At 38.9% G+C, this 24229-nt stretch overlaps 5 protein-coding genes across 15 annotated transcripts; 2 read left to right on the forward strand and 3 right to left on the reverse strand.

Annotated features, from left to right (window-relative positions):
* Window positions 1-23: 23 nt before the first annotated feature.
* On the reverse strand, window positions 24-9544 carry LOC100115713 (protein mothers against dpp). 7 transcript variants are annotated; one of them, XM_031928929.2, is made up of 6 exons: window positions 9326-9544; window positions 7845-8233; window positions 3213-3345; window positions 2953-3122; window positions 1468-2638; window positions 24-1376 (listed from the first exon to the last, which is right to left on the reverse strand). In XM_031928929.2, the coding sequence occupies exons 4-6, from the start codon at window positions 3044-3046 to the stop codon at window positions 1217-1219; spliced, it is 1425 nt and encodes a 474-aa protein (XP_031784789.1). In that variant the 5' UTR covers window positions 3047-3122; window positions 3213-3345; window positions 7845-8233; window positions 9326-9544; the 3' UTR covers window positions 24-1216. The 7 variants fall into 7 exon arrangements, with proteins under 7 accessions (XP_031784789.1, XP_016840650.1, XP_016840651.1 ...); XM_016985161.3 differs by having other exon boundaries at window positions 7845-8256; window positions 9326-9537; XM_016985162.3 differs by having other exon boundaries at window positions 3217-3345; window positions 7845-8256; window positions 9326-9474.
* LOC100679543 lies at window positions 8186-9174 on the forward strand. Its single transcript, XM_003426384.4, has 2 exons — window positions 8186-8755; window positions 8839-9174. The coding sequence occupies exons 1-2, from the start codon at window positions 8527-8529 to the stop codon at window positions 9021-9023; spliced, it is 414 nt and encodes a 137-aa protein (XP_003426432.1). The 5' UTR covers window positions 8186-8526; the 3' UTR covers window positions 9024-9174.
* Window positions 9545-9580: 36 nt separating the features above from the next.
* Window positions 9581-15144, forward strand: LOC100118248 (ADP-dependent glucokinase). 2 transcript variants are annotated; one of them, XM_031928927.2, is made up of 5 exons: window positions 9581-9740; window positions 10263-10604; window positions 10686-10973; window positions 11046-11631; window positions 13880-15144. In XM_031928927.2, exons 2-5 carry the CDS (start codon window positions 10276-10278, stop codon window positions 14120-14122), a joined length of 1446 nt encoding a protein of 481 aa, XP_031784787.1. In that variant the 5' UTR covers window positions 9581-9740; window positions 10263-10275; the 3' UTR covers window positions 14123-15144. The 2 variants fall into 2 exon arrangements, with proteins under 2 accessions (XP_031784787.1, XP_031784786.1); XM_031928926.2 differs by lacking the exon at window positions 9581-9740 and adding an exon at window positions 9750-10124.
* On the reverse strand, window positions 11710-13609 carry LOC100679506. Its single transcript, XM_003426383.5, has 2 exons — window positions 13322-13609; window positions 11710-13213 (listed from the first exon to the last, which is right to left on the reverse strand). Exons 1-2 carry the CDS (start codon window positions 13486-13488, stop codon window positions 11767-11769), a joined length of 1614 nt encoding a protein of 537 aa, XP_003426431.1. The 5' UTR covers window positions 13489-13609; the 3' UTR covers window positions 11710-11766.
* A 117-nt stretch (window positions 15145-15261) lies between the features above and the next one.
* Window positions 15262-23732, reverse strand: LOC100118326 (zinc finger matrin-type protein CG9776). Of its 4 annotated transcripts, none has more exons than XM_008208492.4 (12): window positions 23511-23732; window positions 22484-22775; window positions 22239-22385; window positions 21471-21714; window positions 20771-20949; window positions 20254-20583; window positions 19908-20013; window positions 18806-18924; window positions 18222-18567; window positions 17685-18132; window positions 16884-17607; window positions 15262-16801 (listed from the first exon to the last, which is right to left on the reverse strand). In XM_008208492.4, the coding sequence occupies exons 2-12, from the start codon at window positions 22748-22750 to the stop codon at window positions 16352-16354; spliced, it is 3360 nt and encodes a 1119-aa protein (XP_008206714.1). In that variant the 5' UTR covers window positions 22751-22775; window positions 23511-23732; the 3' UTR covers window positions 15262-16351. The 4 variants fall into 4 exon arrangements, with proteins under 4 accessions (XP_008206714.1, XP_008206717.1, XP_032455238.1 ...); XM_008208495.4 differs by having other exon boundaries at window positions 20771-20940; window positions 23511-23702; XM_032599347.1 differs by lacking the exon at window positions 23511-23732 and adding an exon at window positions 23156-23389 and having other exon boundaries at window positions 20771-20940.
* Between the last annotated feature and the right edge of the window lie 497 nt (window positions 23733-24229).

Genomic DNA, 24229 nt, shown 5'->3' on the forward strand with positions numbered 1-24229 from the left:
ATGAAATGTAAATACATTCATGATTGTGTTTATATATTTTATTTATTTTTCAATTGAAAAAATATATTTTTTTACATTGATTGAGTTCTAACAAAATAGAAGTAAATTTTTATCGTTTTCTGATACGTTTAGTCGGGAAACATTGTCATATATCTATAAAAATATATCGAACACGCTTTACATTAATAGTCGATTTTTCTTTTTAAAAGGCACAAACATTATTCTCTACACTACACGTGTGTAACAATTATACAAATTTTCTGTACGATTTTGTACCTGTACGAGCTTTTGAAAACGAGAAGCCATTGCAATAGAAGTTGATTAAAATTATCTAAACATCTCTATTTTGCTATAATTCATTTAATTAGGTAAACAAGTACCTTATTATCTATCGCCCTTGCAAAGGGCAAATATATGTATCATTCACTTCACAATGACTTCTCCAATATCTATGAAGAATCTAATCTTCAAAAGTTTCTAACAATCTGTACATTGCTAATCTTAATTTAAGGAGTATTTATCGTCATAAGTAAATCTAAAACAAAGCTTAACTATACATTCCATTTACAGGGCAATAAACCAAATCTAAGGCAAAGTTAGTTCTAACATTAATCCACAAAAAAGCTAATATTGACATCATTAAATATTTCGCATTACGTATTAAAGTTTTCATTAAGTCTTTTTTCTTCATTAAAATCAGTACATTAACCTTTTGTTATGAATACAAGCTCGTTTATCAAATATTGCACTGTAAAAAAAGTAATTACTTTATCTAAATTCGTATGTAAAGATTTGTGTATGGCATCTTTTATGAGCATTTGTAGAAGAAAAGTAATATTAAATAGCTAATTCAATTTTACTTTAAGTATATATAAATATCACTTAAAAACTGAATTGTCCTAATTAAAAGTACATGCATGGCCTTGCTCACTGTTACTAAATTCAATTTTCGAATTAAAAATATTTCTTTCTAGTAGCCCACAAAAATACTCCATATATGATGATTGTAGTTATTAAAAACGCTTAAAATTGCCCATGATTTCATATTATAATTGGCGCTAATATGCAATCGTGCATTCAAATTGTTTTTAATAAGTAAATTGATAAACCGAACATTTTTGTGACGACATTGTTAAAAAAAAAACATCAAAATGTCTAAAAACTTAGTTTTTAATTTTTTTTTTATCGTATATTTTCTAAGAAAGAGTTTATTTTTTTACGACACTGAACTAATTGCATTGTGCGGCGAACCCATGCGAGTAAGGACGTTGTCAAGCCACTGCAGCGGCCCGTTGAGGTGCATCTCGATCCAACAAGGTGTGGAGGTGACGTCTTGTCGGTGGTATTCGGCTCCCCATCCTTTGACGAAGGACATTCTAAAAACAGAATTAATCGAGTATTAATTTAACAAAATATTGTGGATACTTAAACAAAGAAGAAATTTCAATTAAAATCTCGTATTCGTACCTAATCGTACACATCTTTGTTAGTTCGAAGACCGCTTCAAATCCGTGATTGACGCTCTGGCCGAGCAAATCAGCAAATAACTGATTGTCAAAGATCTTTAAAGAGCAGGTAGGCGGTATCTTTATCACAGTACTTTGATGGAATCCTCTCTGGGTATTGCAATTTCTCGACTGAACAAATATGGCAGAATCTGAGTTACACTCGGCGAACAGAGCTCCGCTGACGTAGTGCAGTTGCACGCCCTTGCCTATGTGTCTTCTCGTATTCTCTATCGTGGAATTGCGGTTGACGTTGGATAGCTGTCCCAAGCAGAATCTGGCAGAGTTGTTGCGCGGGTCTGTGAAACCGTCAACGATCACCGACGGTGACTGACAGTGGAATACTTCGCCCACTCGGCTGTTCAGCTCATAGTAAGCTATGGAAGCCCAATAACGAGGTTCGTGATAAGGAACCGGTGCTACGTCTTGTGTGTTGCTGATATCCATGGCCATCATGGAGTTGGGAGATGGAGACTGTACGTATTGAGATCCATCCTCTGACGGAGAATAAGCAGGAGGAGGTGTTTCTGACAGGCCATTGTTGGTTCCATAGGGATTGTGATTATTGGCTGCATTAATGGGACTTGACACAGATCCATATGAAGATACTGGGGAGTTGGCGCTTCCGTCGATGCTGCTGGTATTGTTACTCATGCGTCCGGTATTAAAATCATCCGAGTAATAGGACATGTTTTGAGGCATGGTTGATTCACTGTGCTGTGAAAAGTTCACTGGTAGCCTTCCTGGGGCGAATTCTGAGTGTCTAGGTACTAGGACTGGTGGAAGAACAGGGCTCTCTACTCTTTTGTAATGATATGGGTTTATGCACACCTCCTTTTGTTTAGCAGAGAAGGGGTACTGGCAAATTTCTAGAGGTTTCAATTCATGGTGAGACTGTAGGTCTGGCCATCTCCAAACTCTACAGTAAATCACATGAGGCAAACCCTTGCGGTGAGAAACTTGTAGCCTTCCATCAAGACTTCTTGGTATGGTGATACATTTGCTAGGAGTTCCTGGATTGCTCACTGCCCTTTCAAGTTCCTCAAAGGCACCTTTCTTCTTTTTCAGCTTCTTCACCAAAGATTCAACTGCTTTTTCTGCCCATTTTTCATCTTCATCACCCTGCTTCCAACCTACAATTTTATTTCTTAAGTTATAATAGTGTATATGTAATTTAAAAAAATCCAAGCTAAGCAACAAAGAAATACGAAATCGGAAAACAAAGACACTGTCCACTATGTTCTATTTATAAAATTCTATATTAAAATAATCATATACATAGTTTAAATTAACACTGCTCTAAAACAATGAAAAAAGCTTTAATTGAGAAACTTGAATATTATGTGAAAGTGTCAAACTTAATATGCTATACCATCAAAAGCAACAAAAATAAACACAATCATATATGACACGACTATTGCACTAGTTGATTGAGTATATAACAAACCTAAAAGTTTCTTGACTGCAGGACTGGTAAAGGAGAATAGGTTGTTGAGGGAAGCCATGGGTCCGGATCTGGGTGACCTCTCATCATCATCCATTTTAGATGCAGGAACTTGTCTGAGCTTGCAGCAGCAACAGTTACTTCGATCGATCCAGTTTTCCTCCTTCAACCTTCTGCAGAGAAAAGTCATGAAGCTTAGAATAAGAGAGGAGAGAACGCACAACAAAGCAGCCACACTAGGGACAGTTTAATTGGATACTCACTCACTGGCTGGCTCTGCTCTGAAGATGGAGCTATATTCAACGAGTCAAGTATATTTCTGGTCAGCTCCTCTCGCTTCAGCAGTCAATAGTCATCAAATGGGAGACAGAGTTGCTAGTCGTATAGCTGCAGCCACTGTAAGAAAACAGATTTTCGAATCAACTCCTGCATGTAAATTAATCATCAATTCATATTCAGCAATGGTCCTATGCACACGAACAGGCTGGCTTGATTAAATGCCACGTTATATAAATAATGTGCAGCAGTAGCGAGAAACTCGAGTCAAACATTTGGAAGCGAGGAAGAGAGAAAGAAAGAGTTATATACGCATCGATGTGCAGTGATACTTCTAAAAATAGACGGCACACTACGAGCGCGATGCCTGCGAGTATCAACGCTCTAAGATGGCGAATTAAGTGTTTTTTCTTTTTATCTTAATGGTAGCGCACACGCGTTTCAATGTCGCCGCACCTCGGCTGCTGCTCTTTTTTTCGCTTTATTAGCAGCTCTTATAAGAGCGCTCGATTGTTTGTTTTGACAGCGGAGAAATAGGCGGTATTACTTATATTATTTGCAGATTGATTGCGCGCGTTGATTTCTTCTTTATACACAAAGCTCGACTGCTTTGATTTTTTTTCTCGTTGCTCGTTATGTAGAGATTCTCTTTGCATTATTTAATTAATTTAGTCAGTTTTTTCTTCGGGAACTCGTTTGCACGATTAGCGTTAATCTATAACGTGCACGTGTATATTTTATACGATGATTGTAAATCATCAGGAAATCTCTACATCACTACTATACGCTTCGGATATTTTTATTTTATACTCGGTTATCGACAGCGACTGTTAATAAAACGCTGTAATATAGCACGCGCTGCAACAATAGCGCATTTTAAAATAAAAATAAAAAATACAGTCGAACGTGGAAAAATCGATCGACGCATCAGCGATCTTCGCGGAAATAATACGCATCGCGTTCTATTACCACCAATTCCCATCTAATTAGAGCCATTGAAAAGGTCAAATAACGCCGGACGACACGAAGCCTTTTCCGCCGCGCTTATATACCTACTCCTCGCGAACGAAAAAGGAAAACAAGCGAACGCATGACTGCACCGCAAACCACAAAATCACAATCGAATACCCAGTCTGCGTCGTCTCTCTTTTATCTCTCATGCGAACAATTGTATATGTGTGTATTATGTGCACAGACGGAGTTGATAAAAGAGTCGTCTCGATATACGCCTGGCTATACGCAACGCCGAGTAGAAGTGCACTAACTGCTGCATAGCAGCAGAGAAACCGGAGTATGCTGCGTGTAATTGCGAAATGAAAAACACGCGCGGCACGCGCGCGTGCGATGAATCGCGGAGGCGCCGGAGAAATATATATATGTATACTGGGTTCGATCTGATGCCGAGGAGATCGGTTGGCTTGGGGTGTTATTGTGTGGTGACGCTTATGCGGAGGTGAGGGTATGTAGAAGAGTTTGTTTTTTTTGAGTAAATTATACTGTACTTTTTTGAGTATCTTGTCGAACAAAAGGAGATAACGATTTATTAATTTTTGGTATTTGAAAACGATTTTGAAAAAAGCAGCAAATGCATCATATCGAGGCAGGGTCGTTATAGACTCGTATAGGTATAACGGCGCACGAAATTCGCTCATAACTTTTTGATCATCAGAGCCTTCTACGAATTCTCAAGCGAACAATGACGATACTTCAAGGCTTCAAGTACCCAAATCCCTTAAACCGTTCTAAGAGCGCATAATCCTCAAGTGTACAGTTCCACGTAAAATTCATCATGTAATCCATATTCCCATAAATATCCGGGAAGCAGTTCGTCGGAAAAATATTCCATAAGCGCTTTCTCTACAGCGTTTTACGATGATCGGCTCCAAAATACGATTTCCGCTAAACGAAATTTCAATTTGTTGCAAGAAATGCGAGGGTATCTCGCTGTAAACAAGACTCTACAACTAAATAAGCGTCCACGATATACGACAAACGATAAGTAGATACTACATCAATGGCCGTAATTCATCTATATACCCAAGTGCATATCCGCAACACTAATGCAAACCCCCGAAAGCAAGAGTATACAAACCCACTGTATATTTAATATAAACACACCGTTCCCCCATTAAATACGCGGAACTACTCCCGCAGCTCTCTCTCTCTCTCTCTCTCTCTCTCTCTCTCTCTCTCTCTCTCTCTCTCTTTCAAGTACCCTTTCCACCTAAAGCAAGCTAAACTGCGGCAGAGCGCAAAAACAACCTCCTCTCCATCAAGTACCACACATACATTTCCATTACGCGCGCAGCGCCTGGCGCCGCCAAGGCCGAGAGAGAAAAGATTCCTGAGGAATGACGCCGCCGCACAGCCATCAGTAGGTATACCTATACACCTATACATATACAATACGAACCGCTCAGCGAAACTTGAATTCAGGGGAACTGGTCCAGGCGTCATCAGCAAAGATCCTTGAAAACTTTACCGACACTGCGTGCGCCGCGGGGAAAGGCACCTGCGTCTATACCGGACGATAATTGTATCCTGCGTGTATTGTTATAACAACAACCAACGCGCACGCAGCATCAACACACGCGATCGCGCGGGAAATTCGAAGTTACACTGAGAAAATATATAGCAAAATAAGAGGAAGAGCTGTACACATGCGGCAACGACCAAGCGCGGGCGGCAACTGAGCGGCAAGTCTCTGGCGCCAAACGGGCGGGGGTCGGGGCCCCCGGAGTGGAGAGGTTGAGAGGGAGAAAGGGACGAAGCAGCTCCCTCCCTCTCCTCTGCAGGAGAGAAAGAGACCTATATAGATATACATTATAAGTACCGCCTCTATCGGTCGCTGTCGATTTTCGGTGAAACTATACGCGCAGTGGGGCCTAATACTTACGAGGACCCTTACGTTGTATACTATGGTCAGGTAACAAGTCCCCACCACCGTAGTCCCTTTGCTTTTTTTTCGAGACCGAGAGAGGGTGTTTCTTCTCCTGGGTAGAGGTCAGTGTTATTTATCGGCGAGCGCTGTGAAATCGGGGATAACGAGATGGGGATTCCACGATCCTGAGAGAAGCGGCACCTTTGAGCCGTACGATTGAATGCTATGTGTACTTTGTACGTCTCTGGGAGGGAGATGGGTTAATTATTTACGCTGATTCCGTGATATCGACTGAACGTAATGAAAAGCTTTGATACGGCGAGAATCGTTAATTACTCGATCTTTCTAGTGAGGGATGCGATGAACAGGTAGTCGCAGTTGTACGGATGATTGTAGATAGATTAGAGCCGCTGCAATTTACTTTATCGACATTTAACAGATGCCTTATCAGAGATATCTCGAAGTACTGAGAGAATTACCGGCGTTGCGTAAGGCGATTGAAAAATCGTTACTTTGTAATTCAATGAACGGCCACCGATTTTACGATTTAAAACGTGCAGCTTCCCTGACGAGACTCGTTATTTTGGAGTATAATCAAAGCAGCGTATTTTTATGCATTTCATCATTGTAAAAACGTTGCATACGTAAAACTCTATAAAGGCGCAGCCGATCACCGAAGAGATCCCTGATAACAGCGAAAAAGCGGAAATCCGCACTTCCCTCCTCCCACAATAAATTCCCTGTACACCTTCTATGTGTACGATACACCCGTGCAGACACACACGCCCCGGCGCCTGCTTATCATCATCGGAAGCGCGCGCGCGGCAGGACACCGGATAGGACATAGAGAGACGCTGAAAAAATTTCGGGAAGAAGCCGAGCATCTGGTGGCCAGAAGCGCTGCAAGGATATTATATGGATTTCACGTGTGCGCGCACACGTAGTGTGGCCAGCGTTTCGTCGCGCAAGGTTGGATTTTTCACGGATAAGATTTATGACTGCTATGCCGCTGATGGAGAGAGAGTTTTGAAGATTGCAGCGGTGCGGGGGGGCTTGTTCTGAAGTACGTTTGAACACATTTTGTCGGAGGATGTTTTTTTCTCAAAGCAATTTAATGCTAATAACTGTTGAAGATCTTTATGTATTAAGCGTATTTTCTCATCTCATATAAAGAAATTGTTCTGATCACTAAACTCTCTCGTGGTGCCTAATGTGTATGATAATGTAAACAAGGCAACGCTCTGAGTTGTATAATTCGTTCAACGTGTATCCGATTCCTTACACTCATATTATGATATATATTATGTAAACTAAATGCTAATGTAATACAAACTACTTATACAGTCACGATTGTTATTACCTACACTTATAGTAATGAGTTACAGTCTTGCAACTATATTCAAATTATAAAATACAAACAATTGCAAATAACATTACTTTTACGGACGTAAAGATCGGCATATAGAAAAAAAATATTAAAAACGTGGAAAAATATGAGACATGATTGTTGACCGCAGTCTCGTAGAACGATAAGAATGAAGTGCTAACAGAAGATACACTGATGAGTTTTGTTTATTTGGGCATAGGCACCTATATATAGGTATACCAAAAGGAACGCATCCACGGTCCGCGTCGCGAAGATCGGTGTTACCTAACCTCAAAAATAAATACTAACGCCAACTTAATATCTATGGGCTTATATCAGATTTACTTGCACAAAATAATAAAACAGACTTACGTGAACTTGCAGTAAGGTCCCTTGGTTAAAAACTTGATTATGAAAACTCAGTCGACCATAAAAGAACTTTCATTTTCTATGATACCATCAACGCCGTTCGACTACTTATACTCATCAGCTACGACACTATTCACTACTTTTCCGAGTCAAGAATCGTTTAGCAGATCATTCGTTGATTAATACGTTGCAGTGCTTAGGCCCGAATTGTTGTTACCAGCGATTATAACACTGGAGTCGATCTTGTTGTTGTTGAATAAAAATCGGAACATCAGATATATTTACGACGAGGCGATATGAACGATCTCGAGTCACTAAAGTCACGTACTTTGGTTCGTTCCTCTTCGCCAGTTGACGGTCCGATTCCTATACTGTTCCTCGAATCTGTAATTCTGGCGCCAAAATTTGAAATATGCTGAAAAAAAATCAGTAATATACGTTGCGAGAAATCTCACATCAACAACAACCTGATACCTCTATCAGAAAATAGTGTTCTATTTCTCAAACAAACATTCAAACGACGAGAACAAAATGCATCCGACAACGACAAGACTCGCGATAACTTTCACATCGTACCCATTTCCTTCCCATCGGAAAATCTTTTTCCCCGTTTTCGGCCCGAATCACCTCCCAAATTCCAAGTAAATTTCACTGAAAAATCCGAAATTCAAAAAAACGGAGCAAAATGTGCGACTTTCTGCCATCATCGGTTCATAAAATCCTGGACGACGTGGAGTTTAGCCTGAGCCTGCCGATTCTTTTCGTGATCGGTATGTGCACCATTCATCTCGCAGTGAATCACTCGATGCACATCGCGTGCAATGTAAAGGAGATAATGCGGAAGAGGTCGGAGAAACGCAGGAAACAGCGCAAGTGCGTCAAAGAGGGGCCCGGCATGATGGAGCGGATCAAAGGTACATAATTATTTTATAATAGTTTCTTCAAAAATTTGTTTACAATTTGCTGAGTATGGCAATTGTCATGGTTATCATTACAGCGTTTGCTTCGTCGTTCTTCTCGAAATCTAATAAAATCAGCTGTCCAGAGAAACCGAGGAAGTGCATCAAGAGTAAACCGGCTTGTAAAAGATCTTGTGGGGATAAAGGCGATTTAAAGTCTAACGGTGACGACGATTGGGACGATGAGGAAGACGACGATATGGATGATTTGATGGATGATTAAATATAAATTTTGTTGTTATACCTTCTTCTTACATTTTAATATTGTTATATGTAGAATCTAGTGGGCTGTTAAAAAATATTGTCAATTTTCGTGTTTCAAGTTCAAAAGACATTAAAGTTTCAATAAATTCAACTTGTATTCGAACGATTAATCATTACCTATATATTGATCTAATATTTATAAGAAAATAGCACCATTGGATGCGCGCGCATAACATGCAAAACCAACCAACACAATCATTATCCAATTAAAAAAAATTGCACAAACGCATCATCGTCTTCATCCACACCCTATATACCTACCTATCTTTTCAACGTCATTCTGGCTGGCTGATCTACTCCCCCGTATCAATTTACAACCACAGCACACAGCACATAACAACACAATAACACACACTTTATCCAGCGATGACATTGCGGGCTTGCGGCGGCAGGTCGTCGGCGCCTCTCATATATCATATCGCCTGCATGTGTATATATCAGCTGTTGCTGTTGCTGCGCGCAATGCGCCAACGCGACTGCGCGGCATACGTGCGTGCTTGCACACGCACGTAAAATTCATCGAAGAGTGTCGCCCGTGTATGGACTGTGGATAGGATAGACGCCGGGAAACCTGTAATATCTACTCGTGGGAGAGTCGTTGGAGAGACACCTCGTCGTCGTCCTAACCTCCTCGATCCCCGTCGCCTGAAAAAGTATCCGCGACGCTATACTCAAGGTCTGTATATAGATTAGGATGTAAACAAATATTAAACTGAAGTCGCTATTGAGGAATGGGCAAAATTGTGGACGTGGTATTGTTGCTAGCTCACAGATATCGATTAATTGATTGTTTATGCTTACGCTGGTTTGGTTTGGTGCAGATTCTATCCATTTCTTGAGGGAGTGTTTTAGGTGTTTTTGCTTGTATAGGAAAAAAGTTAGTTTTTTAGCAGTTTGATTATGCATTATTTCACATTTGCATTGTTTTGAAGCAAATACGGTTAGTCATGATGCACTTACTTCATACGGAGAGTGTGCTGATGGAGAAGTTATTGTGTAACGCTAATTGAAAAGCTGCATGTATAATGAATTTCTCATATTCAATATTTTAAATTTCCATGTAGGTATATTTTGTTTGATAAATTTATTCTAATGGCATGGAAAAGAATAAGAGGAGCAAACAGATTCTCTGACCTTTGACTTTTGTACCCGCTTATTCTATTTTTAACATTAAATAATCCCCTATTCCATTTTACAGGAACACTGCCAAAATGGGCTACAGCAAAGTAAAACTCGGTACATTCTTCACTGTACTAGCCGTCCTTCTAGCTGTCTACTATAGAAACTCAAATGATGTTCTCCAAAGAAAACTGCACTCGGTGCTGCAAGCATTGGAGCGACTGGAGAACAAGCATACTGTTAGCCCAAGACCACGAGTTGCCATAGGCTATGGCATCTGTACAGATGTCTACATAGAAGCTGGAAATCTGCTGGAGTATTCAGAGGAAATTGGACAACCCCAGCACTTTGATGAGATCAGCACCAAAGAAGAGCTTCTCAAGAGCTTTGCCTACTATTTTAGACATGGAGCTGCTGCAGAGTTAGTATACTTTATCATTCAAATTTACAGATTTTTGATAAGTAGTAGTATAATTAATTTCGTATAATAATTTTATTTTAGACGCTACATGTCCAACTCCACATTGTTCGATAATCTCGTAGCGGCGGCTCGCTCCTACCCGTCTTCATATTCGTCGATAGGAGGAAACGCAGCTGTGATGGCTATGAGACTAGTACGCGAGGGTTGCGACGTTGTTCTGGCTGCTAAGATGACGACGTCCCTACTCCAGATGGTACCCGAAGCAATCGAAGTCGTGGGCGGCGAGGTAGAAAGAGACGACATACACTTAATTCTGGAGTACAAGAGGGGAGAAGTTTGGGGGCCCTACATGAGTGCTAGAGCAAATAGGTAACATTTTAATTTTTGTTTTGTGAACCTATACAGTCTTCTTTTATTACATCAGAATTATGTGCTTATCAGGTACATTATTCACAATGACAAACACAATCCACAAGCCAGTGGTTTGGAAGAATTGGGAAAGGTTCTGGCTGACTACAAACCAGATCTGCTGATAATCAGCGGCTTGCAGATGATGGACAGTTACCCGTTTGTCGCTGGAGAGCGCGGTAAACATCTGCAGAAAATTCACGAGCAAATGCGTAGTCAGAAGCCCAGCACCAAGATCCACTTTGAGATGGCCTCATTTGTCGAGGAGGAACTGCTTAAAGAACTTAATCATATGATCATACCCTATGCCGACAGTCTGGGTATGAACGAGCAGGAGATCGCAAACCTGCACAACTCATTGTACTATGGAAACATCTCGTTGGTAGCAAACTCAACACCCAGAGTCGCGACCGTATTGGATCAGATAAGAGCTTTGTTTAAGCTTATCAGAACGAGGGGTGAAGGCATTGAGGGCGCGAGGAAACTCACAAGAATTCACGTGCACACACTAGCTTATCAGGCGATACTCACGGTCAAAGACTCGCCCTGGAAAAACACTATGGCCGCCGCTGCAAAAGCTTCGCTCACTGCTCACCGACATGTCTGTAGTACAAGCAATGTGAGTTGACTTTATTTTTATTAATTTAATATTTAAATTAGGAGATCCGCGTATAGGTACGTTTAAAATGATTCGATATTTTGCTGAAAATATAAAAATATATAATTTATTTGTCTTATAATCGTCTTACAATTTCTACAAAGGCAATCTTAAATTATTTAATGCACTACAGACTTGAACAACGTCGTCTATTTTAGAAGCTAAATTTGTAGGCATAGATGACAGAATTCTGAATAATTTTATTTGGTTTATACTATTTAAAATCCGAGCGTAAATAGTGTACTCTGTAGAATTCTCCATAAAAGGAGGTGTTACAAAAACAGCGTTTTTACGCTCTAAAACAGTCTTGAGATTAGGAAAATCCTTGATAGCTAAAATGACGTCGTTATCACTGATGAGGTTCAAAAATCCACAGTCATTTGCAACTAGCACATCGCGTTTTTGTTCACCATAACATTTGCTTTTATAAGTAATGAAACCATTAGGAGCAAATGCGAAGAATATTTTGAAGCTGTGGCCAGTCTTGTATTTAGTATAAAATTCTATTCTTGCTTTAACGTTTGTAGGCACTTCTATGTGAATCTCTATACAATCTATTATGGCTCTAAAATTTATGTACTCGTCTTTAAATGAGTTTGGCATTATATTTGTCATAGCCTGTCTATCTTTTGGCCAATATACATGAGATTTTAGAGAAACTGCAAGTTGCTCTAAAGTTTCATCAATTATCCGATCGATTGTGCTTGAATTCAAGTGAAACAAAATACTCAAAACAGATGTACTGAGGCCTTGTTTAAATTTCATTAAAAATATTAATAATCTGTTTGCATTGCTAATAGTAAGCCGTTCCATTGCAGGTAATTTTTTTAATAACTGATTAAATATTGCAAAATTTACTCCGCTAATTTCTTCCAAATCACTGTCAAAATTTATTGAAGATATGCCATTAAATTCTACAGGCTGTAGCCAAGGAGTTTTGAAAATTGTGCTATATGACAGAGTTTCTTTCTGACTCTTAATTATTACAGGAGTTGGATTTTTTAGATTGATTTGAGTTTCTGCACATTTAAGATTATTCTCAACCCTGAGATTACACATCATATAGTCAGGCATGGTTATATCTACATGTTTAGCATTTGATATGTTTACTTGACATTGAAAATCAAGGATGGTATGCGCTTGGTCATCAATAGCCATGCTTTTATTTTGATCAACCTTCGTGTCTTCTATCTTGCTAAATAGTGGTTCAGGAATTGCTATTTGTACATTTTCATCTTTTGCTGGTGATGTAGTTGTGGATTCTTTTGTAATAATTACTGATGGCTTGACCAGCATTCCTGTCAAATTATCCACTGCTTCTTCTGTTGTTATTGTTGGCAACTTTACTGGCAGAGGTTTAACTTGTTCTTGTTTCATTTGTCCATCAAATCTTGTAACTTGTTCCTCTATATTTTTTGAAGATTGACCAGGAAAAATTGTGGGGTTGAATGCAGGATGTTGAGGGTGTTCACTTTTTCTTCCTCCTGTAAAGTGAGCAGCGCATATCATTGTGTTCTTCTTTGGTTCCCAATATTTTTGTTTGCTGAAATTGAAAAAAATGTTTATACATCAATATAAATATTAACTGTTGAAATAATTAATTTTATGTTATTTGAAATGAATAATAGTTTAAAGAATCTTCTATTCATACTTGTGTTGGACAACCTCATCTATCCATTTTTGTCGTCTCAGCTTTTTCCACTCGGTTGAATCTGTTGGAAAATAGTAATATGGTACTTCTTCGCTGGAATTCTCGTTCGTACATCCGATTACACAACATCTTTTTACGCGTTGTCTCTTCTTTGGATTTTCATTCATTATAACTGCATAACCTTTTGACACCTGCTACCGTGCTACCGAGTACGATATTCGCATAACGCATTCGCGACGTTCTTTTTCTTCGCTACCAAGTTCACAGGTGGCGCTTTTTCGCGCTATTTATTTATATGTGCAGAAATATAGTAGATCGACGCTCATTTTACTGTCAGATGATTTTTAATATTCAAATTTTGACAGTCGCAATTTCGAAGACCCGTTTTCATAATAGTCCGAATAATCACCCAATATCAAACATTAAAATTCGAATAAGTACCTGCAGAACTTACAAAATAAATTAGATTCTTTTGAATATAATAATTTATTAATCTATATGTTCAACGCATAGATATATTAAAAGAATTTCTAATTTGGTTTTGATAATTTTTTCCAGATCGATCTCCAAAAGGCTACTTTGATAATGGACGACAGCTTTACGACCTCGATAATTTCCGGCACGCGCATCCCGCTGAACGTGGAGAAGCCGGTTGCCTGCTGGGACGAGGTCTTCCACGTAGGAGGGCGTCGCATCGAGGTCGACGTCTGTGTCGCGCCAGTCCTCGTCTGCACCGAAGTCAGTCAAACCGCCGGTGGTGGCGACAACATCTCCAGCGCCGGACTTGTACTTCAGATCTAAAAGGCCTGTGCGGTTAACATTAGCGGAAGCGGCACATTCCTTAATTTTTTTTTGTCTACACGGGATTGACAGATATTTTTTCCCTTTTTATTGGTGATTATTGGTGACTTTACCCTTCGGTTTTGTTAAAAAGGGTGATACTCCAAAAATGACGAAAATGTTCATTAAAAGTTTATGAAAAGTCAAGTTAACAATTAGGTATGAATTTTGACATACCTACATATTAAGCAGCTGAGGATAACCCCATAGGCTTACAAGTTGTAAATATTGTTATAGGCATGAGTCAAGAAATTGCCGATTTCCAATTTTCTCAAGCGTTTCCATGCATTTGACAAGTCTAGCTTATAGCTTTAGTTACACGATTTTTCTGGCCTTGAACAAATATTGCCGATTTTATGCGGACGTTTTTATGAATCAACAATTTATAGATTCCAAGTTTTGCTGGCATTTTCCTCTGATAGTCATTCCACAGTTTTGTCCCCGCACCCATCGACTGATTGTATACGCCTATCTATTGTAGCGCGTAGCATTTTAAATTATTGCGTGACGGAGAGCATTTTATATAAAAATTTGAGGATAATATGACGAAGACTTCTAGTAGCCTAAAAATAAAAGGATTACGCTTTCTAGCTTACTAGATTTATTGAGACACTCGCATTAAGATAATGTTATACTCAATTGTGTAAATTATCATGAGTACGAAATTTTGTAACGCATTTTCGAAATGTGACGCCATGAGTATTGTGCGTTATACATTTTTTTTTTCGTTAAGCTGCGTGACAAGTCAAAGTTTCATTTGTGGAAATTGAAAAAATTCTTCGATTGTAGATCTCGATTATCTATGAATGTTGTGTAAAAAACGTCAATTTGTTGTTTGTAAGGAAAAAATCTTCATTAAGTCATTAAATTTTGAAGATATTTTCCATTTGAATGTTATGTTTGAGTAGGCCATATACATAATTGGTTTTAGGTTTAATTTTTAAGCTGCATTTTTACAATAAAACAAATCTGATGAAAACGTATAGTACGTCTTTAAAACTTATTTTACACTCTATTAATTTACAACTTTGGATCACAAAGTATGCCATGAAATTACAAACCAGAAGTACGTGCAAGCGTCAAGTAAACAAATCAAAAGCTTGGTGACTGTAAGTTTTAATTATCGTATAATTTATTTTTATCTTATAATTTAGCCCCGAACGGGGCAAATATTACAACGTAACAATAAAAATCACTGTACCGCCAACTCCTATCGTTCAATGATACATTGGAATAGTTTCGACGCAAATATTTATGCTCAAACACTTATTTTTCTTGTCATTAACTCTACGTAATTGATCAGACGAATGTTTTCATTTGATGTCTTTCACATTGCAATAGCCAAAGTTTAATTGATTCTTAAAATACTATATAGATAGTGTAAATACGCAAAAACTTGCGTTTTTAAAACTGTACAAGTAAAAAAAGGAGACACAAGTATTTTCAGAAAAAGAACGGATGATCAAATAAAAAGTAAAGTAATCCTTGCGGATTATTTACTCACACATGAAAGCATAGCGTACACGGACTGTGTTTGACATAAAAAAACCAAACACAGCCTTAAAAATACTGAAACTGTCAACCAGTTTCAAGTATTTTTGTACTTGTAATACATCTTCACGCGGATTCGATTGAGCAATATATGCATATCAGGAGCTATATGCAAGATCTCTTCCATATTTGTTTTATATTACAAAATTTCAAAGCATTACAAAAGTATCATAAAAAATATAGGAAAATTTTTGTTGCTTAAAAAATTAATCACGAATTTATAACGTAATATTTTGAAATTTTGTAACAAAAAATTTTGTTAAATCATATCGTAGATTCAAAATAATGATAAAAAAGTAATTATATTTTTTTTTATAAATATATCATTTCTTAAGGATTAGAAAATATGATAAATTTTTACAAGCAAATTACTACGTAAGTTTTATATACGTATATATCTTTTTCGTTATTTCTTAGTAAAATATAAGATTTTAATCTTGATTTCATATGCTTAAAGCTCCAGCACCGATGTACTAACCCTCTTGCGATATATTCTTTTATAAAATAAGTAGATAATTGCAATTATTGTAAAAAACCTTTAAATTCGAATCCAGAAAACTTTTAGACGTTTCAAAACTGATAAATGTTTGCTCAATCGAAACCTGTGCGTTCCTTTTCATTTTTTAGCGCTTGTGAAATCTACAGAATGGTGTCTCCCTCGTCAATGCCAAGCATTCTCAAATCGTCAGGTCCTGGCGCGGTTTCGAGTTCAGGTTCCTGTTGTGTGATCTCGGGCGGTGGTTGATCCATGTAGTCCGGCCCGTAACCCACACAGCCCAACATATTGTAAACCGAACCGTACATTATCGTACTATCTTGGTTCTGTTGGGCCGCAGCTGCAGCAGCTGCTCTGCTTTCCTCTGCCGCTTGTTCATTCGGGAAGATGATATCTAATGCTTCCTGGAGGTCTTCTGGCAACGGCGCGCCATCGGGACGTTTTTCCATAGGCTCAGGGATCTCAGTGCCGTCAGGAACTCCTGGAACACACGGCGGAGCTTCCGCTTGAACTGGCATGGGTGGTGGTGGATTTGCGTACATGTTTGGTGGAGGTATTTGCATTTGGTGCATGTACGGCATTGGTTGCACTTGCTGTAGATAAGCAAAAATAGATTAAAAAATAAATATCGATTTGACAAATTTTTTTTCTTTTTCAAATGACTTAAATACTGACCTGTGCAGGTGGATGCATAAACGTGTTGGTCACAAACGGAGGAGGTGGTCCTTGGTGAGTAAAAGGCGTAGGGGTAACCTCAGTTTTCTTAGGGTAACCCGGGGGAGGTAGACTAGTGTTAGGCAAAGTCGGATTCACGGTCTCCTTTTTCGATGGCTCAACGTTTTGTTCAATAATCACTTCCTCTGATTGGTCCTCAATCTCCATATCTACAACTTCGGGAGTAGTAGCTTTGTTCGAGGATTGCTTATCGTTAAGCGTTGGTGGTGGCGGTGCCACTAGGATCTTCATCTTAGCTGGTGGTGGATTATTAGGCAACACTACGGGTGTCGCAAGCTTTGGCACATGTACGACTCCAGGGGGATTTATAATATCACTGGGGACTTTGGGCGTATCTTCAAACTTGCTTTGCGTGTATGGCAGAGCCGTGAGTTCCTTCTCAGGTTTGGGATCATCCTTCTTCTTGAAAAGCGGCAATCTGCCTATAAAAGGAAGTTTACCCTTGACGGGTGGTTGACTTTTCTTTCCTGCCTGCTGATTGTTGGGTGTAGATCCCTTCTTCTGCTTGGAGTCTTTTTTGTCATACTTGGACTCATCACTTGAGCCTTCATCGCCACCACGTTTGCCGTAAGAACGCTTAGGACTACTCTCACGACCCCAGCCGGATCGGTGTGGAGGCGAATCGTTGGAGCCGCGACGCCTGTTTCGATTCTCATAGTAATCCCTAATAATGTTTAACAAATGATTAATAAGACCATGAAATATTTATTGTAATGTTACAAAAATAAAAACAAGCCTTACCTATCTCTATCCCTATCTCGCCCTCGGTCACGTCTTCTGTCATATCTGTCATCCCTATACCTATCATACTTGTCATCTCTCCTGTCCCACTTATTTCCATATTCTCGCCTATCATCCTTATACCTATCCCGATCCTTGTCCTTGTCCTTGTCCTTCTCCTTATCCTCGTCTCGTTCTTTTTCAACCGGCTTTGCAGGCATGTTAACTTGCTGCTTCGTCCAAAAGCCCATGTGAGGCTTGGGCATTTCCTCAGGCTTAGGAGGCACTACTACAGGTTGCACAGGAGTTTGAACCTTGTTTTCATTTTCATTGTCTTTCTTGATCCAAAAAGGCTTGGGTGGCTCTTTGGGACCCCAGGCTTGCAGCTCCGCCTCGGTATTATTCTTCGTAACTACGTCCTGTTTCACTTTGTCACGTGCAGAGTTCCTATCTTCTGGTTCATTGTTAGCTAATGAAGAAAAATATAAAATTCAATATTTTGTAAATAATAATAATATTTTTATCATCAATTTTTCTAGTAACTAATAAAGCGCTCACCAAAATCTTCAGTACTATGTCTGGACTGGCTGGATCCCTTCATCTTGTTCCTCATGGCTACTCTGATGCTCCTGGACGAGTCTTCTATAGCAAGTCCATTATTGTTCTCGGATTCGTTGCTTTCTGATTCACTCGAAGAATCTGAGTTGCTACTTTTAGTCTTGCGTTTCTTCGATTTTTTCTTGTTCTTCTTTGATTTCTTAGACTTTTTAGCCTTAGAGGATGGTGCATCTTCCTTCTGTTTCTGAATTTCTATTTGGATCTGCTTATGCTTTTCGTCGGAGAATGCTTTTTCACGATCGGCCATCCAATCAGTCTCCCAGTGAGGATTTTGATCCACGAAATTCTATTTTTTTTTTAAAGGAATAATTAGTAAATACAACCGCTCATTTATTATTCATACACTAATGTTGTATACTCACTATGAGTAGCATACTATTTTATAACCATATTTTTCCAACCAAGTATGTTAACCATGTTTTTATTTTAAAAGTTTTTTCAGTGACTAATTAAAATGATCATAACCGGCCGACAAACAAGACTACAGATTGTTTGGTAATGAATAGCACAGGCAAAATACTTACAATATAATTCTCAGAGTGACGTCGGCTTTTCAGATGCAAACTGGCACAATGAAGGTCGCCGATCCAGGTGTTGCACAGCTTACAGTACCAGGCGGTCGATGGGCTAAAGAACTGCAATCCTGCAAAGCAAAACAAAACCAACGGTTAGGGTGATCACAACGAAACAGAGTCACGAGGCGTCAAACTTTATTATCAAGTTATAAATTTTTTACGAAGAATGACCTTGTGCTCGTCATCCGTGACACGACAACGCGCTCACGAGTGTCACACTGAAAGCAAAGGTTGATATTTTTTGATAATAGGGTAGAGAAGACTATTTTTTTTCTGGCTAACTATTAAATCTATATCGTCATTCGAAATCCATGTTTGGTCCCGCTGCGAATTTTAAATCCTGTAAAAATGGGTTGAGTATTGAGGGTAAGGTCGCTAATTTTATTTTTTATTTCTTATCGTGACAGCTTATATACATTGTTTCTTACAATATATTCAATTTGTTTTTTTTTCTTAAATAATGAAGTAAATAAAGATATACATCTGATAAATATACATGTAAAAATAATTTAAAACACAGTTACAATTATTTTCAGTGTAGTTTTCACAGACTTCTTTTTAATCTTGATCACTTAAATATCATCACCATTCTAGATCAATAAATAATATTATTCAGCACCATGTATTAAACATAAAGAAAATCACTCGCGAGTAAAGAAAATATATCGATTTCACAATTAACACTTTGTTGTCGAAGTTCTTTTTTCAAAGAACTTGTAGGTGAAAACACATATTATTATCCTTACTGTTTCTCTCAACGTCACCTATACACGATGACGTAAAAATATGTAACGAAAACAGGTCGATGAAAAATAAAAAGTTTATATCTGTTCTGGCAAATGAGCAAATAAGTGGGCTCACACACAAAAATGTGATAAAATGCACATGTGTGCATAAAGATAATATTGATATAAAGTAGTCAAAATCATTGTTGGCATTACTTTTCTTCAATACATACCAAGAACACGCGACAGTGTCTGCGCGAACTCTACGGAATTGCTCTATATAATTAGTAAAGAAGGGGATGTTATCCATCGAAATATTAGCATACCTTTGATTGGCGTTCGTTTCGTCGGGAGTCCTGGATAATATGGCACTTCCTTCTCCGAATTCGTAAGCTTGCTGTCGTGCCAAGGCATGTCGACTATTTTGCGCTCCTATAACAGACAAAATATTGGTGATAATTTATGCTGTCATTTAAAAGTTGGATGATGATAATATTTATCTTCTTTGAGTATTTTAAAAGAAATCAAATAGTTTGAAAGTAAAAGTTCACGTTTAACTACGTAGCTAAATATTTTTCAAGATATGCAATACGCAAAAAAGACAAATATAATAATTGAAAAGATGTGGTCCCACGAGATATTATACGCTATCGGCGCAACAAATCGACTCACCATGCAGGTCTCTTTATGTTCATTGCTATGAAGATGATTAAGATATTCTTTAGCGGTTTTCGGGAAGATGTCACAAGTTTTGCACCAATGCATCTCTGGATCATAATGCACAAAGTTGTACGCAGGTTTCATATCGTCTTCCTTGTCGTCCGAATTAGGCGTGTTGGCACCAGATTTACCACTAAAGGTTTCCTTCGGACTTTTCAAGCGGTTCATCAGCTCAGGTTTGTATTTGACTTTCAGGTCGTCAACTGTCACTTTGTCGCCGATAATATTAGTTAGCATGTCGATGACGTTATGAATGGATTTCATTTTGGTCTGTATCTCGACCTGAAAAACAAAAGATTACAATAGTTAGTGTTGCAATTACATTTATGTAACAAACCTAAATGTAAAATAGTGAACAATGAGCAAACTTTTTATGATTTCTTTAAAAAAAATTTTCTTTTGAAAAGTTTCGCATTCTACATTTAGTTTTATTAATGATAGAATAATCAAAAGGGTCTTTTGTACAAACCTGTAGCTTTTGATTTTCCTTAATGATGCGATTATTTTCTCTGCCTCCTTCTTTGCCGATTTCTTCGAACTGCTTCCGCAGAATTTCTAATTCACGCTGAAGCGTCGACGACTTTTTGATGTACTCCTCGCGTTGTTTCGCCAGCGTTGCTTTTTGCTGTTTCAGTTCGGCTGCGATGGCTAATTGTTTATAAGATATATTAATTTATTAACACTGGTGGCATGCAAAAAGTAATATCGCAATTTTCTTTTTCTTTAAAACCTATATAAAGCTTCAAGCATAAAGACAAGATTGATCAATTGCATAGGAGTAAAAGAACTATGATTGATCTAATAGCTTATCTAAGTGCTACTATAAACAAAACGAATAAAAAGACTTTTTGTTTATACTGATTATAATCAACCAAATGTGATTTTAAAGCGAAACTATTTTGTTGTGACTCATGGAAATTCAAGTCTTTTTGTACTTTATATAGAGATTTATGTTTAGACATTAGAATAACAAAGAACTCTGACACAATGTTCAATGAATATTTGATGCGTTACCATTAATGCATTTGAATATAAAAATAAAGATAAATCAGTTTCGACTTTTCGACATTGAAAAAAATTAACTTTTCTTCCATCAATCACGTGCAGGCAAAAAATACAGAAAAGCTAAAAGAAGAAGTGTAAGTTCTGAGCTTATGACAAAGACGTACCTTCTTTCTTGGCTTCCTCGGGCCGATTTCCGGCGGCATTAGCCGCGGCGAGTAAGGCGGCTTGTGCCGCCGCGTCGACGACGCGCTGCTGATTCGCTGGTTCACCTCGGTTGGTCTGAGGCATCGAGGCTGCAGCGGCAGCAGCGGCCGCGGCCGCCGCCGCAGCAGCCGCCGCTGCCTGCTGCTGAGCCTGCTGTTGACTGTTATATGGCACATTGCCTTGCCAGTTCGGCGGCGGGTAATCCTGTGGAGAATAGCAAAAGGGTTTTGCCCATGCTCAGCTTCACCTTTTCTCAAGATGTGGATTTGAAATTTTATATACATGACATTGTCAGAGATAGAATTGGTAGAGCCATATTTGGCTGCTTGTTCTCTTACCTTGTGCGGCCATTTTTCGCTAAAAAATGCTAGTTTGGCATATTGAGACTAGAGATTACGCCGGCTGCGCAACACCGGTATAACATACTAACACTGCGAGTTTCTTATACACTATAAAGATCAACCTTTTTGATTGTTTTTTTGTTTTTCATTTATTATGTGAACGTCGGATAAAACGTGGATTTTTGGCTTACGAAAAAGTGTGATTTACTCAGTTGACTATTGTAGATTTAAATGGAACACTATAGAACTGTACACGAGTCGCAATAGTTGGCTCTGAGAAGATATCGGCTTGTCGAGCTTTGCGATAATTGATGAATTTTTTAAAACTCTTGTCTGCTTAAGAAGAGGTATGCAAATTGCGATGTAGTTCTGTAACAAGGAACTTACGTTTCTGTATCCAGCAGCCTGTTGATATCCAGCATAATCGGCATAGCTTTGGCTGTAGTTGTAGTTATAGTTTCCATATCCCTGGGTATACTGCATCGGAGGTGGTGGTTGACTAGTATTGGGTGGTGGAGCTGTCCTCTGAGCAGCCTGAAATTTTGCAATTGGTAAAATCAGGTTGATGTGTCAAAACACTACTCTACAAAAAAAAAAAAAAAAAAAAACTATATCTATATAATCTATCCTACATTATATTGGTTAAGCACTTGTGGCGGATAGACGGTAGAGTTTGGTGGGTTGGCTGCCTTGTTAGTCGGCTGCATAGCTTTCCAGTCATGCTCCCTTTCTCTACTGCTTTTTCTCCTGGAACTTCTGTCTCTGGAAGTTGAGCGAGATCTAGACCTCCTGTACCTCCTTCTGGGTGATGGAGATCTGTCATACTTCTTCCTCCTCCTCATATCATCTGAATCCTCGCTGGGACTCCTAGGTCCCTTGCGCCTGGTCTCTGTCTCCATTTTGATTTATCAGCTTTTACTGTAACTAGATAAGAAAATAAACGATTAAGTATTGAACCATTGCTAGCACTTATTCCACAATGAATAATTCTGTTTAAAAAATAACATGGGAATGCCAACACTTTCATTCGATACTTGCAGAATGAGAATAAAGCTATGTCATAAAGTGATCATGTAACACAGTGTAATCAGCACACCTGCACGTTATGAAAGCAAATATATGATAAAAAAGCGCATAGCCTGCTCTCCTGTCAATTCATAGCAATTTCAAAGCTCACTCTACCACTCTGATTATTTCAGAAAAGTCATGGCAACTAGCAATAAATCAAAACATCCACGTCAGAGCAGCGCAGAAAATGCAAAGCGACTGTATCAAACCAACGAATATCGATCATTACAACTGACCACAGTATCTCACGATTAACCCGATTCGCCGCTCCGTTACGTCGTGATCAGCATTTACACGATCTTCAAGCAAAACCAAGCAAATGACCTCGCCCACGCTATCGAGTGTTCCGAACCGACGACTTTCAACGAAACAAGCGAAGAATCGTCCTTCGAGTGCGAAAAAGCGATTACAAGAAGAATAAGAAGCCAAACTACTATACTACTACAGTACACAGAGCTATGGCGTCGGCCATTATTAAGTACAGAGACACGCCGAAGAAGCCATGCGCGTGACACCGGCTGCATCAGAGGAAAAGTAGATATGGAGGTGGTATTATAACCTCTCGAGAGTAAGTTTTAGTAAATTGCTCACCTTGAAAAAAGACCTCATCAAGTCCGGTATAAAGATCAGCAGCTGGTAAACAGTACTGCCGGCATAATAACGTATAGCGTCGTAATTTGTTGTTGTAACTCCAAGGTGAAAGACACGACTGATGCGCCCAACTGAACCGAATGATAGCAGTAGGGGACGAGAATACGAAATACGGCCAGGCCGGGTTACGAGTATTATATATGAGGGGCGAGGGCGAACAGAGTGCCACTAAATTCGACTAGTACACCACCTAGCTGGGGAAAACGGAAGTTCGAGCTTCGGAGGCGCGCCGTTGAGGGCTCTGTTGGCAGTGGCGCGTTTTATGATTTTGTTTTCGAAACAAGATATTTTATTCAGGATACCTTCGACAACGAATTGACAATAGAGTTGCAGGAAATATTCGTTCATTTATTAAATATAAAAAACATATATTCATAGACCCTTCGGAAAAATAATTGTTGTTGTCAACGACATGAGCGCTTCTCTCAAGCGATCAATCCTTTCGCAGCAAAACTCACTCCCAAGCCTCTTTTTAATAAACAAATACTTGTATTATTTTTCATAACCGCAATCATTTCGCAAGCTCTTATAGCTCCACAGAGTCGCGAATAGGTCCCGTCACCTCTCAAAATCCAAACTCCCTATACAACTCGAAAAACCCCAAAAACCTAATCCACCTCCCATACGCGCTCACAGATAATACCCCACCCCCACCTGCA

Source organism: Nasonia vitripennis, chromosome 4 (genome assembly GCF_009193385.2).
Source record: "Nasonia vitripennis strain AsymCx chromosome 4, Nvit_psr_1.1, whole genome shotgun sequence".
Lineage (NCBI taxonomy): Eukaryota > Metazoa > Arthropoda > Insecta > Hymenoptera > Pteromalidae > Nasonia > Nasonia vitripennis.